This window comes from Podarcis vaucheri (assembly GCF_965113315.1).
Source record: "Podarcis vaucheri genome assembly, chromosome: 3".
NCBI classification, from domain to species: Eukaryota; Metazoa; Chordata; class Lepidosauria; order Squamata; family Lacertidae; genus Podarcis; species Podarcis vaucheri.
Window position 1 is genome coordinate 19,644,660 of NC_138761.1, and position 16,315 is coordinate 19,660,974.

General features: G+C 40.4%; 1 protein-coding gene across 3 annotated transcripts in view; it reads left to right on the top strand.

Moving 5' to 3' along the window:
* The window catches only part of KLHDC3 (kelch domain containing 3), a 44,905-nt gene that overhangs the window by 12,999 nt on the left and 15,591 nt on the right, over positions 1-16,315 (top strand). For all 3 annotated transcript variants that reach the window (XM_082217812.1, XM_082217811.1, XM_082217813.1), the window contains exons 3-8: positions 5,057-5,233; positions 7,355-7,470; positions 9,504-9,575; positions 9,774-9,987; positions 10,562-10,648; positions 13,875-13,983. In XM_082217812.1, coding sequence (XP_082073938.1) covers positions 5,057-5,233; positions 7,355-7,470; positions 9,504-9,575; positions 9,774-9,987; positions 10,562-10,648; positions 13,875-13,983 — 775 coding nt within the window. The remainder of the gene's footprint in view (positions 1-5,056; positions 5,234-7,354; positions 7,471-9,503; positions 9,576-9,773; positions 9,988-10,561; positions 10,649-13,874; positions 13,984-16,315) is intronic.

Sequence of the window (16,315 nt, forward strand, 5' to 3'; positions counted from 1 at the left end):
TTTAGGTTGCCTTGGAGAAGGAATAATCCTTAAAAATGAGTCATTGGTTGGGAAATGATTTGCTGCTGTTGAAAGAAATGGAATATTATTTACTTGTTTAAGCCAGAAGTTATACTGTATTAAAAATCAAACATATTTGCAGAAAATCAAAGGGGTTATAAAAACCATCAATTGTGTGTCCTAGGAAAAAAGAGTTTCACACATTTGCAGCCGCAAAAGCAAAGGCGATTACTTTTTAAATTAGATTTATTTTTCTGATGGCTAACAGAACTTCAATTATTTTATTTTTTTCTTGCTAGATTAACATCCCTTTCCAAAAACAAGCTATCCAAGTATTCATTGCTTTGTTTTCTTTATACAGTGAACACTGGGATAAGTGGTAGAGCTTCAATAACACTATAAATATGGCATCTTAAATTGTAAGGGCTTTCCCTATAACTACCATTCTGAACTGGAGTACATATCTGCTGAAATTACAGGATGGTCAAAATTTCCCTTATTGATTATAGAATCTATATATAGCTTTCATAACTGAAAACATTTTTGATCATAGAATTCATGGAGCAACCATCACTATATTTTAGTTTTCAGTGCTGTGTGACATGAATACATCTTTCACTCTGTTATTAAATTGATTTTTTTTTTACTTCTGTTACCATGTGAAAATAATACAGCAATCTGACACTAGCCGGTTGATATATAATGTATGGTAAGCATCAAGTAGAAATGACCGAAATGCAGCCTGTTCATAATTCAGGTTAGGAAAACAAGCTTGTATTCTACTCTGATGCAACAGATGTCACACTTACAACTGACCAACCCCAAGCTCTTTGGGGAAGGTGCAAAAGCCTGTTAATGATCCACTTGATGATGCATGGAGAAGCCTCATCAGTTAGTGGCAAACCTGGGTGCTTAAACAGGAATGGCACAGTATGACCTAGATGCTGCTGAGCTATATAAATACCTGATTTTATTAACCTTAATTGGAAGGTGTGTTTTTTTAAAATACAGTTTTATTTGTTTAAACTGGGGAATCTCTTGGCAGCAGTAGTACACTGTGGCATGGAGTTTTATGGAGCTAATTACAGATTTTCATTGTCATATGTGTAATATGCAGATTCCAGTGGAGAGTCAGAAGAGGGGAAGCAAACAGGAGTCTGGTAGGGCAGAGTAAGTTTCAACAGGACAGAGTAGTAGATTCAGTTATGAGAGACCCAAGCTCAAATACTCGGCAATGAAGCACATTAGCCTTCAGCAATTGTCTTAGCCCAATGTTCCCAAGAACATTGTTGTGAAAATAGACAATAGAATTGTACATTCGTTGATTACTACTGTTTTTAAATGATTAATAAGAGTTGAATATTTTTACTTTTTCTAGTGTGTGCTGTCTTACATATTCTAATCTGCCATTCAGCTACCCATTTCCCTATTTTAAGCTTTTACACTGTGTGCTTTTAACAATGTTTAACCATTACCCTAAATGGGCCTTCAAAGCACTTAATTTTCTCTGCTTTGTACTCGTATGTGTTTTTCTAATGGAGCAATGGTTGAAAATACTATTTTCATTAGGTATGCTTTATCTGGCACCAGCATCTATATCGTGTAACACATTTTTAAAAAAAATAATTTTTATTCATTTTCCAAACAAGTTTTATACAGTCAACAAATTATTTTACACTCATGCTTCAATTTTTGACTTCCCTCAGTTTCTCTGTCAATCTTTCGAAAAATTTCTAATTTTTGACGCATTTCTAAACATGATATTGCCTTTCCCCACTCCTTTTCCTCTTACTCTCTTTTTTGCAGTATTTCTTACTATTTCACAGAGTCTCTTCAAAACCAACAAGCGTTGTCTGTGCATCACATATATTTTTCAGATATTCTGTAAATTTACCCCAGTCCTCGATAAACTTTTGGTCTTTCTGGTATCGAATCTTCCCAGTCAATTTGTCCAATTCTGCATATTCAGTCAATTTCCTTCTCCATTCTTCCACTGTTGGAATTTCTTCCTGTTTCCATCTTTGGGCCAGAAGTATCCTTGTGGCAGTCACTGCATATTGAAACAATTTACAGTCTCTCTTATTGATTTCGTTTCCTACCATTCCTAATAGAAAGGCTTCTGGTTTTTTAACGAACGTATATTTCAACATCTTTTTCAATTCATTGTATATCATTTCCCAGAAGTCTTTCACCTTTTTATACTCCCACCACATATGATAGAAAGTACCTTCTTTTTCTTTACATTTCCAACACTTATTGCATGTTTTATACGTTTTGGCCAGTTTAACTGGCGTTATATACCACCTGTAAAACATTTTCATTACATTTTCTTTCAACGCAGTACATGCCGTAAATTTTAGCCTTTCATTCCATAATTTCATCCAATCATCATACTGTATATTATAACCAAAGTCTCTTGCCCAGTGTATCATTACTGCTTTTACCTCTTCATCTTTTGTATGCCACTCCAGCAACACTTTATACATTTTAGACAGGTTTTTATACTCATTATTCAATACCGCCACTTGGAATTTTGATTCTTTACCTTTATACCCACACATTTTACAATCTTTTTTAAACATTTCATTAATCTGAAAGTAGTGTAACCAGTCGTAAACAAATTCTTTCACCTCTTCATAAGTTTTCATTTTCCATTCCCCCCCCCTCTCTTGTTACCAATTCTCCATATGTTATCCACCTCCCCCTCATGTTAATTTTTTTCACACTCCTCACTTCTAATGGTGAAATCCAATGGGGGAGTCTAGGTTCCAACAAGTTTTTATACCTCTCCCACACCTCTATCAGTGATCTTCGGAAGTTGTGGTTTTCAAAACCTTTGTGAATTTTTTTCTTCTCATACCATAGGTAAGCATGCCAACCAAATCTGTTGTCAAATCCTTCTAAATCTAACAGCTCTCCATTCTCTAATTTAATCCATTCCTTTATCCAACAGAGGCATGATGCTTCATAATATAATTTCAAATCTGGCAGGGCGAAGCCACCTCTCCCTTTTGCGTCTGTTAATAACTTAAACTGAATCCTTGGCTTCTTACCCTGCCAGATATATCTTGAAATTATTTTTTGCCATTCTTTAAAAATTGTTGCCCCCTTAATTATCGGCAATGATTGGAAAAGGAATAACATCTTTGGTAGCACACTCATTTTTATCCTAGATATTCTCCCCCAAAAGGACAATTTCAGTCTTCCCCACACCTCCAAATCCCTTTTTATCTGATTCCACATAGGTAAGTAATTGTTTTGAAACAAATCAATGTTCTTGGGGGTTAACCATATTCCTAAGTACTTCACTTTGTTCACCACTTCTATCTCTGTCCTTTGTTGTATTTCCTCAATTAGTTCTTGATTCATGTTTTTAGCCATGATTTTCGTCTTTTTTTGGTTGAGATAAAATCCTGCAACTTGACCAAATTGTTCTATTTCTTCTAAGATTCTTTCAGTACTTTCCACTGGTTCTTCTACTGTCAATACCAAGTCATCCGCGAATGCTTTAACTTTGTATTCATTTTCCCCTATAGACAGCCCTTTTATATCATCATTTTTTCTTACTGATTTTAGCAAAACTTCCAGCACCATAATGAATAATAGTGGCGACAGTGGACATCCCTGCCTTGTACCTTTGGTTATTTTAATATCTTCTGTGGTATAGTTGTTTACTATTAGCTTCGCTTTCTGTTCTGTATATATTGCCTTTATCCCATTATAAAATTCCTTACCCACTTCCATATACTCTAGATTTTTTAACATAAAGTTCCATGATATATTATCGAAGGCCTTTTCAGCATCCACAAAGATTAAAATAGCTTGTTTTTCATTCCTGGCATTCAGATATTCCAATATGTTTATTATGTTTCTTATATTATCTTTCATCTGTCTGCCAGGAAGAAAGCCCGCTTGATCCTTATGTATAAATTCTTGCAATACTTTTTTCATTCTCTTTGCTAGTATACTCGCAAAGATTTTATAGTCAGTGTTCAACAGCGAAATAGGCCTATAATTTTTAACCTGTGTCAAATCCGAATCTTGTTTTGGGATAAGTGTGATAAAGGCTTCTTTCCATGTTTCCGGAATTTCACAGTTCTTTAATATGTTGTTTATGACTTCTTTCAATGGTATAAGTAGGGTGCTTCTCATTTCCTTATAATGTCTGGCTATAAATCCATCTGGTCCTGGAGCTTTCCCTTTTTTCAATTCCTTTATTACCTCTTTTATTTCTTCTGTTTCAATCGGGGCGTTCAAAAAATCTTTTTTCTCCGTCGGGATCTTCTGCACTTCTTTTTCCTTTAAAAATCTTTCTATCTTTCTCATATTATTCTTTTCCTTATAGTGTAACACATTTGCAACAGATTGTTCAAAGTGTTGGTGCTGACCTTTAAAGCCCCAAAACAGCCTCAGTCCAGTACACTCCCATTGTTCTGCCCGGACACTGAGGTCTAGTGCCGAGGGCCTTCTGGCAGTTCCCTCGCTGCGAGAAGCCTAGTTACAGGGAACCAGGCAAAGGGCCTTCTCAGTAATGGCGCCCGCCCTGTGGAATGCCCTCCCATCAAATGTCAAAGGAAAAAACAACTACCAGACTTTTAGAAGACATCTGAAGGCAGCCCTGTTTAGGGAAGCTTTTAATATCTAAGGACTATTGTATTTTAATATTTTGTTGGAAGCTGCCCAGAATGGCTTGGGAAACCCAGCCAGATGGGTGGGGTATAAGTAATAAATTATTATTGTTATTATTATTACTAGGTGAACATTTTTCACATTCTCTTAGTGGTATAACCCTTTTAGCATCTTTTCATTGTTCTCTCTTCCCTTTTTATTTTCCCTGAGTAAAGTAATGTTTTGCAATCTTAATGCGCGCACACACACAGGCGCACACACACGAGAGAGAGAGAGAGAGAGTACTGCATGGCAGCATTGGATTTCCTCCAACAATTATGACTTGTTAATCCAAGCAATTGAATTGTTTGTCAGTTAGTATCTGTGCATAGCAGCCTAATGCATAAGAGCAAGCCAGTCAAGTAACACTGTGGGCTTTTTCCTTTAGTCTCTCTGCGCTGGACCAAACTACCACCAGTGTGGACAAACAGCAGGGACCATGTGAGGGAAGTTCCATACATGAGATATGGACACTCTGCAGTGCTTATTGAGGACACCATCTACATTTGGGGAGGCCGCAATGACACTGAGGGAGCCTGCAATGTCCTGTACGCCTTTGACGTCAGTAAGTGTTGTTGCTGCTCCCCATATCCCTGGCTGTCACATGCTGCTGAAAGTGTATATTCTAAAAAGTTGCAGTTTGTCCCCAGGTTTAAACTGGGAACAGCAGGTGTGAAAGTACTTAATCTTGTTGATTATAACATTTATAGAGACGTGGTTAATGTTTTCAAAGAACATGGGAATTGTACAGTCTTCAGTCTTCATGACTGGTGCTTTATGGAAATTATGCTCTCACTACTGTGGGCAGCGCACAATGCAGGGAGACTTCATACAGTAGCAGGAAAAGGGTATGTTGCATCAAGGGAAGGTGTTGGCATATTTTTATTTCATTTATTAACTACTTCCTATGAAGCATTTTGAAGTGAATTTTCAATACAATAGAAGCCATATGCAAAACAATTGCATATATAAAGGTAAAGGTACCCCTGCCCGTACGGGCCAGTCTTGCCAGACTCTAGGGTTGTGCGCCCATCTCACTCAAGAGGCCGTGGGCCAGCGCTGTCCGAAGACACTTCCGGGTCACGTGGCCAGCGTGACATCGCTGCTCTGGCGAACCAGAGCCGCACACGGAACGCCGTTTACCTTCCCGCTGGTAAGCGGTCCTTATTTATCTACTTGCACCCAGAGGTGCTTTTGAACTGCTAGGTTGGCAGGCGCTGGGACCGAACGACGGGAGCGCACCCCGCCGCAGGGATTCGAACCGCTGACCTTTCGATCGGCAAGCCCTAGGCGCTGAGGCTTTTACCCACAGCGCCACCTGCGTCCCTCAATTGCATATATAAAACCAGCTAAAACAGTTGCATGTGTAAGTTGCAGATCAGTTCAGATACTGATCAGAACTCTTCACATAAAAGGTTTGTTGAAAGAGGAAAGTGTTCAACAGGAAAGTAGGAAACTAGTCAGAAGGAAATAATGAGAGAACCAATATCTTACAAACTCTCCATGCAATGAGAGATGGCCTATCGGTTCTTGGGCTGTCTTTCTAGGTCTAGCTAATTCTCTTAACAAATTTGCTTTCTCGGTATCTTGGAGTTCATTCTAGGGAGCAAAACTAGATATCCATAGAATTCCGTTGTACATAGGGGCATCACACAGCTGCCAAACTGATTTTTGTTTGAGGAGTGGTGGGAAAAGCTGCAAGGGACTGTTGCTGTCCAGAGTCCTAGGCAGCCTTGAATGCACTTGCTTGTGCAATTTCCTACCATCCCTGGAAAGCAAGTCTACTAATCCTTCCCCTCTCATGGGAAAAGGTGGAAACCCTCTTGCATGAGTCACTTCAGGCTAGACAAAGCCCTGAAGCTATTCTGCAAGGCATTGTCCTTTGCTGGCTTGCAAATGCTATCTGTATTAGATGTCACAGCCTGCTCCAGTCTCTAGTTTCATATGTAGCTCTTGGCCGAGGTCTCTAGGGGTAGCACATGACTGGCTTTAGAAATCCAAGCATGGCACACATCCCACTAGGAGCAAGGCTCACTTTCCCTTTGTGCTAATAATCTCCACAGAGTTTACATTGACCTTGTGTTGGAATGGAGTACTTATCCAGTTAATCTAGGTGGGTGGCTGTGGATGGAAGCCAGGTTGTGAGAGATTCTTGGGTGCTAGAGGATTATGAACAGGCCGCTCTATTCTGCTTCCTGGAATAAGCACTGAAGCTGACTGCCAACTGTGGTTAGGCAATCTCTTGCTTCTCCGAGGATTATCTGTGCTTCTTTTTATGGACTTCTGAGACAGGTGCTTGCTTTAACTTTACAGATAACCAGGCAGCCTTGCATTAAAAATATTTTTCAGGTACTGAAAAATACTCTCCTACAGTTTAATTGCTTCCCAAAATATTGCAACTGTTTCTTACTTTGTAATACACAGTAGGATAATAGTGAAATCTCACAGAATGTGAGTGGTGGCTTTACATAGTTTTTCAGGAACTACAAGATAGCTTCTAGGGAGGCAGCTGCTGTTCCACTGTCCTGTGTGGAAGAGAAGTGGTTCCTTCCTTAAAAGGAGAGATATGTGTTTGTTTAGGATTTTTCCCCAAGGGCCATGCCCTTTTTCATTAATTCCTGAACGTGACATTCTGTGTCTGCTGGTAATGGCTCATCTCTCTGGTTTTTTGTTTTTAACGTATTAGGCACGCACAAATGGTTCACACCAAAAGTTTCTGGAATGGTTCCGGGAGCAAGAGATGGACATTCGGCTTGCGTCTTGGGAAAGAGCATGTATATCTTTGGGGGATATGAACAACTGGTAAGTTACCCTATGATCTCTGCTATTTGTGTTCAGGTCTGCATGAGAAATGGTGCTTCCAAATCAAGTTATTCAAAGAGAATTCTGAGTGGTCCCTCTGCTCCCACTTCACTTTTTTCCCTCTTTCTTTCCTTTACCAACAATTATATTTAAAGGCATTTGTGAATTAAGTTAAAGATCACTGAAATGTTCTCTATTGTAACCCCATACTGTCACATCCTGATAATAATGCCAAACTTTCATTGTAGCTGATGAACTCCAAGCATGAGGCCATGTCCTGTGCATATTTATTCAGTAGGATTTACTCCCAAGGGTATTAGACTGTAGCCTTAGTCTACACCTAGGTTTAAAGGGCTAGATGTATTTAGAGTCAAAGTCTGCTTGCTGCTTATGCATCTCTGTGCTCCTTGCCTCTTAGAGAGCAAGCTGCTGTACTGTTGATTGGTAAGTAAAAAGCAAAACTCAGTTTAGACTATTGGCTTTTCAGGCATTATTGCCTTTGTTGTCAAGCCACTACATTTGTATTTTCCTCTTTCTTTTTATGACAGGTTGCAGTTCTGAATGCTGTCCTGGGTTATTAATATGAAGGGCTGTAAACAAATATCTTAGATCAAATTGTCAAACCTCTTAAAAGTTGGATTGCATCAGAAGGATGAATAGATGCTCATTTATGAATAGATGTTAATTTGTTCTGTGAACTGCCCTGAGACCTCTGGGTATAGGGCGGTGTATAAACTCAATTAATAATAATAATAATAATAATAATAATAATAATAATATGCACAGAAACAGTCCAAAGGGAGTCTAGTTCAAGTCCCTGACCTATCAGATGACTAAAACTTTCAAACTTTCTAAGAGATGTGTTGCATCAGAAGTATGAGCAAATGTTAATTTATGCTTGGAAACAGACTTAGATTTTCTAAGTGTTGTCTTTCTAGATGACTTTCTAGTGTTGTCTTCACCATCTCTAGAGAGAGATTCCACAAGTTCCTAAGACAATCATAATTTGCTTGTAAGATGTGCAGAATGTTTTCCCTTCTTGCTTATTATTGCAATTACTCTAAAATAGACCACCTTTGTTTTCTGGTGGTGACTGAGTTATTTGGAACAGATGGTGTCCAAAAGCCATCCATTGATTTGTGGCTGAGCAGAGATTTAACCTGTTTCCAGTACAAAAGCAGCTGAATCTCACTGGCTTTTTCAGTGACTAGATCAGGCTTCCTCAACCTCGGCCCTCCAGATGTTTTTGGCCTACAACTCCCATGATCCCTAGCTAGCAGGACCAGTGGTCAGGGATGATGGGAATTGTAGTCTCAAAACATCTGGAGGGCTGAGGTTGAGGAAGCCTGGACTAGATCTTATGGCAAATGAGTTTGTTTTCAGTGGATTTACAGCATTAATTAAAGTCTGTGTGGCAGGGTACTGAAACAAACGAAAATATGGTGATGGGATTTAAGGGACTCACCAGCAAATCCAAAGATTTTATCTCTCTCCATGGTAGGTCCAAGTGTTACAAAACTTTGGCAAACCCAGCAATCCTAGTATCTTTTACAGGTAGTTGCTATTTATGCATTCCTCTCAGAACATTTAGCTTAAGGCTTGTCTGGTCTGACTTAGTGACTCTTTAACAACTCCAGCTGAGGTTAATGAGAGCTACTGATGTTTAGCACTTACTTGAAAGAAGGGCAAAGGGCAGCCTTTGCCATCTCACACCAGACATTCAGAACCAGTGTACTGTAAATCATGGTTTTAATCTCTCACTTTACTTCTTTTTTTCTGTATATAAACTGGAGTGGCGTGTGTATATTCAATGTGTTGTTTGGATAGTGTGCACTGATGTCAGTCTGAACAGCTGCTTTGTTTTCTGAGCCACCTATTTCAGTTCCCTTAATATATTTCAGCTCCACAGGGAAATGCTGAAGAATTAAACTCTGTTTTTATCTCTAGAGAGCAAAATAACCAAGGGCCTTTAGAATGCCTGGCAGTGCTTGATCCAGCATCCCCACTAGTTAAATAATTTCTCTTTCTTTCAGGCTGATTGTTTTTCAAATGACATCCACAAATTGGATAGCAGCAACATGATTTGGAGTCTGATCTGTACAAAGGTCAGTATTGCTATTAGTATGTCTTTGGGTCCTGCATGCGACCCTGTTTGCCATTTAACTTTTGTCTGCTTTCGTTTGTAGTCAACAGAATTTTGAGCACCCAAAATCCCCTTTCGCCTACATCCCCTTTCATATCTTTTACTCCTAAAGTAACTTCCATTTCCCTTTGACTTACTTAACAGGAGTCTCTTGTTTCAGGGCACACCAGCTCGATGGAGAGACTTTCACTCAGCCACAATAATTGGGACAAAGATGTATGTGTTTGGGGGAAGAGCAGACCGCTTTGGGCCATTCCACTCCAACAATGAGATCTACTGTAACCGAATCAAAGTATTTGACACAGACACAAACTCTTGGCTGGACTCGCCTCCCACTCCCCTCCTTCCTGAAGGCAGAAGGAGCCACTCAGCATGTAAGTCATCATTACACTCCATCGAGCGTGAGAAGTCTAATTAAGATTAAAGAGAAAGTTGTAGTTGGCCAATCAGGCACAAGTGTTCAGAAGATCAAGTAGTGGCCTTTGTTGTTTTTAGAAAGCAACAATGAACAGGGAATCAGCACATAAATCAGTCTTGTGCATCTCCCATTGGGAGAGGTGCCCATTATCAATTTTGGACAAGATGGAAAAACAGAGGACAAAAATTTGGAGTCAGTTGCTTACCTCCCTCCTTCCTCCAATATGAAATTATTTTTAATCTAATGTAAATGGACAACCGTAGCTCTGAATGTGGCATGCAATAACACATGAGTCCTGGTGGATCAGACCAAAGGCCCATCTTGTCCGGCATCCTGTTCCTATACTGACCACCCAGATTGCTTATGGGAAAATCATAAACAGAACTTGAGTGCAACAGCATTCTCCCCACTTGTGATTCCTAACAACTGGTGTTCATAGGGGAATAGCACAAAAACTTTTCAGTTGTAACTGATATGAAACTGAGCTTCGTTTTAGGTGTCCTGACATGTAATTTCTCTATTCCCTACAGTTGGCTACAATGGAGAGTTGTATATATTTGGTGGCTACAATGCACGTCTGAACAGACACTTTCACGATCTCTGGAAATTTGATCCAGGTATTTTTAATTGACATTCCTTCTTATTACTGGTATTACAAGAACCTCCAAGAATCTCTGCTGTTATCAGGGCTACAGCTATGCATTAATCACATTTCCTCCATGCCCCAGATGCTCCCATATGTTTTATAGGATGTATATGTTCAACAGATGCATGTAGCATGTGTTCACAAACACATAGAGATTCCATCAGTAAGGAGTGGTGAGGTCTTGGACCCAGTTAACAGTATTAGCTGAAGTGGTAGTTGCTATATTGATTTGGAGCTCAATGCACTAATGGCAACATTGTACTCATGAGGAAGGGAAAGCTAAACAGCCACACTCCATAAAGCTCCAGGCATATGTCAGGGGCACCACAGGTAATGCAACAAATACTGGTTCCTTAATCTGAGCCTGGAGTGAGTCTCCCTGACCCTGCAGCTTTTGTCTATGAACTGTTGCTGTCTCTGCCAACAATAACAGCAATACCAGTACCTGTTCGGGATTGTGGAGGCCAGGGGTTGACCGTGCAGTACTGCACAGTAGACATTTGGATCATGCCTTTGATGGATGAGTATATCCATTAGGAGCTTCAAACCCTCCACCCTTTTATTTGCATCTCTCCGTTGGTAATGTGGCTGTGTGGTACTGATATGGCTCACTGCTAATGAGTTCTCAAATAAGAGATTCAGAAGAGTGTAGCTTCTTCAAGAATATGTTTTATGGCCAGCTGCTTTTCGCTAGTGGGCTGATGCTCCCTGGCCAGGCTTCTTAGGAACTGGGACACACACATGCACATGTGCGCACATCGCCATGACCACCAGCACCTTCCTGTGCATGGTCATGTTTGCTCTGCCACCTCTCAGTGTGAAAGGGCAGGATATAGCAGAGACCTCCATAATGGTGCAGAAACCTCTTGGGCACCCTTTTCTTCAGCACTAGAGAGAACGGCAATCCTTCAGTGAGATTTTACAGACTAAAGTACTGGATAGTCCTAGCAGATCTAGCTTCAAATCCCTGCTTAGCCAGAAACTCGCTAAGCTCTGCTTTAGATCAAAAGATTGCTTTTCAACCTCAGAGGGCTGAGTTTAAAAATGAATGAGAAAATAATTTTAAATTGCTCTTGTATTCTGTACATCCATCCAAAGAGCCCACAAATTCTCTTTTCTGAAAAGCAGCTGAGACCACTTGAGATTGTTCCCGCTAGTTGCTTCAGCCCCTGTCTGCCACCTTCACTTTGACTTTCCCCATGCCGCAGTTGACCTGTAAGCTCCAAGCTAAGGCCGCCGCCACTGCCCCTGCTCAGCTTGGATGGATTGATTGAATGTTATTGCTGTGGGCTCAGCCAGTAAGTAAGCGGCATGCCCAAGGAAACACAGGGTCTGTAGAAGTAGGGGGGAAATCGGCAGGCAGGGGCGGGGTGGAAACTAAGAGGAGGAAAAAACACCCACCAACTCAGTGAGGACTGAGCATGAACAACTAGGGGCTGTAGGATGGGAGTACCCTGGAAGAAGACATGGCTGGCTGGATCACATCCATTGTCTGATCACTGCAGCTTGTGGAAGTGAATTCCTTACATTAATTTTATGTAGGTATGTCATTGGTTTAAAATATTTATTTACTGTGTCTCATTACACTACTAACAAGGCAGCATACAATTAAATAATTCAATATACAATCAAAATGATCCAGTAAAAAGAACATGGCAATTACAGTACCTAGGAATTGTTCAGCTGATGGCAGAGGCTGGAGAAAGCTTGAGCAATCAGATGTGTTTTAACAGCGGGTGGAAATTCACTGTAGCAGGTGTATACTACATGAGTAGGGAGCTCATTCTACAGAGCAGGGGTGCCTTAAAGCTGCCATGAAATAAATATGGCCGCCTCTGAATATTTTCATGAATGGGCAGGCCTGTGTGGGAGAAGGCATTCTTTCAGAAAACCTGATCCAAAATTGTTTAGGCAAGGCTATCCTAGCATATCTGGCAAACCAGCCAAGGATAGCAAAAGGCACTCCTAGCCACTGAGGTTATTTTTGCCTCCAGTGACAAAGATGGATCAAGGAGAACTCCCAGAACATGTACCTGTTCCCTCAGAAGGAATGCAACCCCATCCAAAACAGGTATGCACTCTAGTTCCTGGGAATCACTTGTGCACAGGAGTATTAGTATTTAGCTTCAGTTTATTGGCTCTCAACCTGCCCACTCATGCATCCAGATACCAGCCTGGGGATTGCAAGGCCCCACCTTAAATGATGTGAAGTGATGCTTATGTATGTCCTCAGTTTACTGCCACACAGTTCCAATTATCTCACCACACCCTTAGTATGATGCTCATGGGGGAGGTTTGTCAGTGTGTGCTCCAGAGAGTAACTACGTCCTGCCTTTATTATATTCATACAACTAACCTGCCAATCTCCACTCTCTATAAAGGAGAGAGGGTAGCAGGCATCTCTGTGGGGATGTCTGTGGTTATGGCTTCTGTACTTCATGCAGTTAACCAATAGATGGCAGTGCACCCACATGTACTCTTCAAAAAGAAAGTTAATGCATAGTTCAATCTGCAGAATGTTTTCAGAAGATGCTACGTGGTTTCTTAATTCTGAGTTCTACGGTTGTCACCTTCTTCTCATTTGCCCTCTAAAGCAATTGCTTTTTCAAGGGTCCTTATGCAATAAATATCCGGGGGTTTTTTAAGTGAAGTGCAAACCGGAACAGCTGAATGCTTTGAACTATAATATCCCTAGATTTGGAAGAGTTCCCTTTATTTAAGGAGTTGTGATGTAATGTAGCATTTTCTTGCTTCACACAGTCCTGGGTGACTTGAAGGTATGAAATCTGTATCCTCCTCGTTAACTGCTGGAAATGTTCAGCTTGTACAATGAAACATACAGCTTTGCATACATTTCATGTTTGTGATTATTGGTGAGAAGGAATATATAGCCTTAGCAGGCATTTCAGGGAGCTGTCCCAGGGTTTTTCTGTTTAACCAGAAGATCCCTGCCCCATTGGTAATAAAATATCAAGAGTGCAAACAAACATTTTTCATGAAGAAAAGACTGTGATATTTGAAACCTGAGCATCTTTTTCACTTGCAAGCAAAAAACCTCAAGTGTTTCTGCTGAAAAGCAGGTTTGTTTCTATGTGTTAAATTTGTAAACTTCTTAGAACTAGAGCTTGTTCATGTGGCTTGTCTTTACCAGGATTGCTTGAAATATTCAGCTTTCATGGTGTATGTGTTTTCTCCAGTTTCTTTTACCTGGAAGAAAATTGATCCCAAAGGCAAAGGGCCATGTCCTCGCCGCAGGCAGTGCTGTTGTAGAGTAGGGGACAAGATCATCCTCTTTGGAGGCACAAGGTGAGTGGTATATCAGATTGGCTTTCTTGGTGTCTTGACTTTGGATTTGAAAATTCACTGTTCAGTTCTTAACCAGTGACAAAGAACCAAAAGCAAGCCTTACCACAATCACACCATTGATCATTCCACAGGCTCTGTTCAGTCTATTTCTAGTGTACGAGATTGCTTCTGAGCCCTCGAGTCTCTCCTGTAGGCCAATTTCTTAAGCCAACTTACATCATCCCTGACCATTGGTCATAAAGACTGGGAGTTGTAGTCCAAAATCCAATGCTGTAAGATTGGAGATAAGAGAAATGCTCCCTGCTATTTAAAAAAACAATTTTTAAAATCTCTGGTAATAGCAGTGCTAAAATTGGAGATAAGCTTATTTCCAGTTTTAGCGCTTTGGTACTTAGCACTAACACTGAATATAAGAGATCACTTGTCTCCAATCTTAACACTTAATGTTTTGATCAGAGATAGCAGATCTATGTGCCCGATGCCATATGTCAGGTGACTGACAAGGGTGTGTGGTTTGCCCAGAATGGCTTTGCAGGCCAAAATCAGAGGCCTAGTAAGCCTAACTAGGTATGCAGGCCAGAGTTTCCTTCTGCTATTCCGAAGCTGCCTTCTGCTATTTTGTGATTTTTTATATTTTTTATTTTGCTTCTCAGTTCCTCCTTTCCCAATTGGAGAGTACAGTAGTTATGAACTCTTGTAGAATTTTCACCCAATTTGTAGGTTGCATGATGTGGTTTAAAATTTTATATTGTATCTAGCATTGTGAACCATTAAGTTCAGTGCAGAGAGTAATGGACTTGGTGAATAAAAGTTCAAATTACACCTTAGCAGTCTGAGTAGTCAGCCCTAGCAGTCTGAGTAATCTCATACAAGTCACACTGTCTTATATTTGGTTCCCCATCTGCAACATAGAATTATTTAATGCCCTAATTTGTAACAAAAATTCATGAGACAAGGAAGGTTTTTAAAAAACTGTACATTAAACATACTGTAAAATATGAAAATTATGCTGTTATTGTTTGAGACTTAGTTTTCCTCCTTTTTCCATGGATCATGTTCAGTTTCACAAAAGCAAGCGGGGGGGATCATAATGTCATAAAGAACCAAAAAGGATATCTCCTCCCATTTCCTGGAGTTCCATGTTAGTCCTTGCTTCAGAAAAATGCAGCAACATTTAGCAAGAATAGTGACTATTAGCAGACTTTGCAACTTGGGTGAATTAGATTGCTATAATGACTTTGCAGTTTCTGGAGTTCAAAGGCTTTATGCATGCAAGAGCTCTTTACAGGCTGAATAGTGATGAGAGAGAAAAACCACAAACATATTGTCTGGAGAGAACAGCAAACAAAATGGCTTAAGCTTTGTGGCAGAGTTAACTTAGACATAGAAGCTTGCAAACAAGTGCTGGCTAGATTGCTTGACAAAACAGTGGCTTTGTGTGGTTTAAAGTAACACATGCATTAACTGCAAATTCAAGAGAACAAAATGTATTTGCTTTCCCCTGACAGTGACAACCAGCTCCTTAAAATGTCATTTTTATTGTTGTAATCTCTTAATTAACTGCTCCTGTGAGTCTATTGTTGCTTTGTGATGATGCCAAAAGGTTTTGTGTGCCCCTTCCCTATTTTTCCCATTCAACTTTTATTTCCCTGCCCTTATGCCTATCAATTGAACCTAATCAGAGAGATCTCAGTGGGTTATGCTGCGGATGTCTGCTGATTTTTCGGGGGAGGGGGGTGTTGATCCCACTTTGGGTTTCATGCAGGGGCAGTAGCACAATTAGGTAATTTTGGACTCTGGACTTAAGGGCCATGCTGTGGGGGCCCTAATAAGCTGGAATGGTGTAGTACACTTCAGAATGTGGTAACTCCCCCCCCCCCTGTGTGTTTGGGAGCCCACCTGCCAGTTTTGTCTGGTGTCCTGGACTTTTGTTCAATGGTTGTGCCCTGATGGAATCATTGTACAGGGGAGGCAAGACAGGGAGGGAAATCTCATGCATCTTAGCAGCAGTTTCATTGTACAGCACCACTCATTGCTCTTCACATCACCAACAACAGCCAATTTCTGACATTCACACAGTTGGCTGATAATGTGTTCAGTTCTCTACAAGAAAATTACATTTTTCTCAGTAACAAAATACTGCTGCTTGGAAGGCAAAGGGGTGTGGGCAGTGCTTTGCAGATGAGGAAACATTTGGGGCACCATAAACAATGCAGAAAGGCATGTAAAACCAGGAAGCAACTTGGGACTTGTCTGTGGCAGTGAATGCTAAATGAGTGATAGAATTACCTCTGTCTTCAAAGCTGAATTTAGCTAAAGGGTCTACTAACTA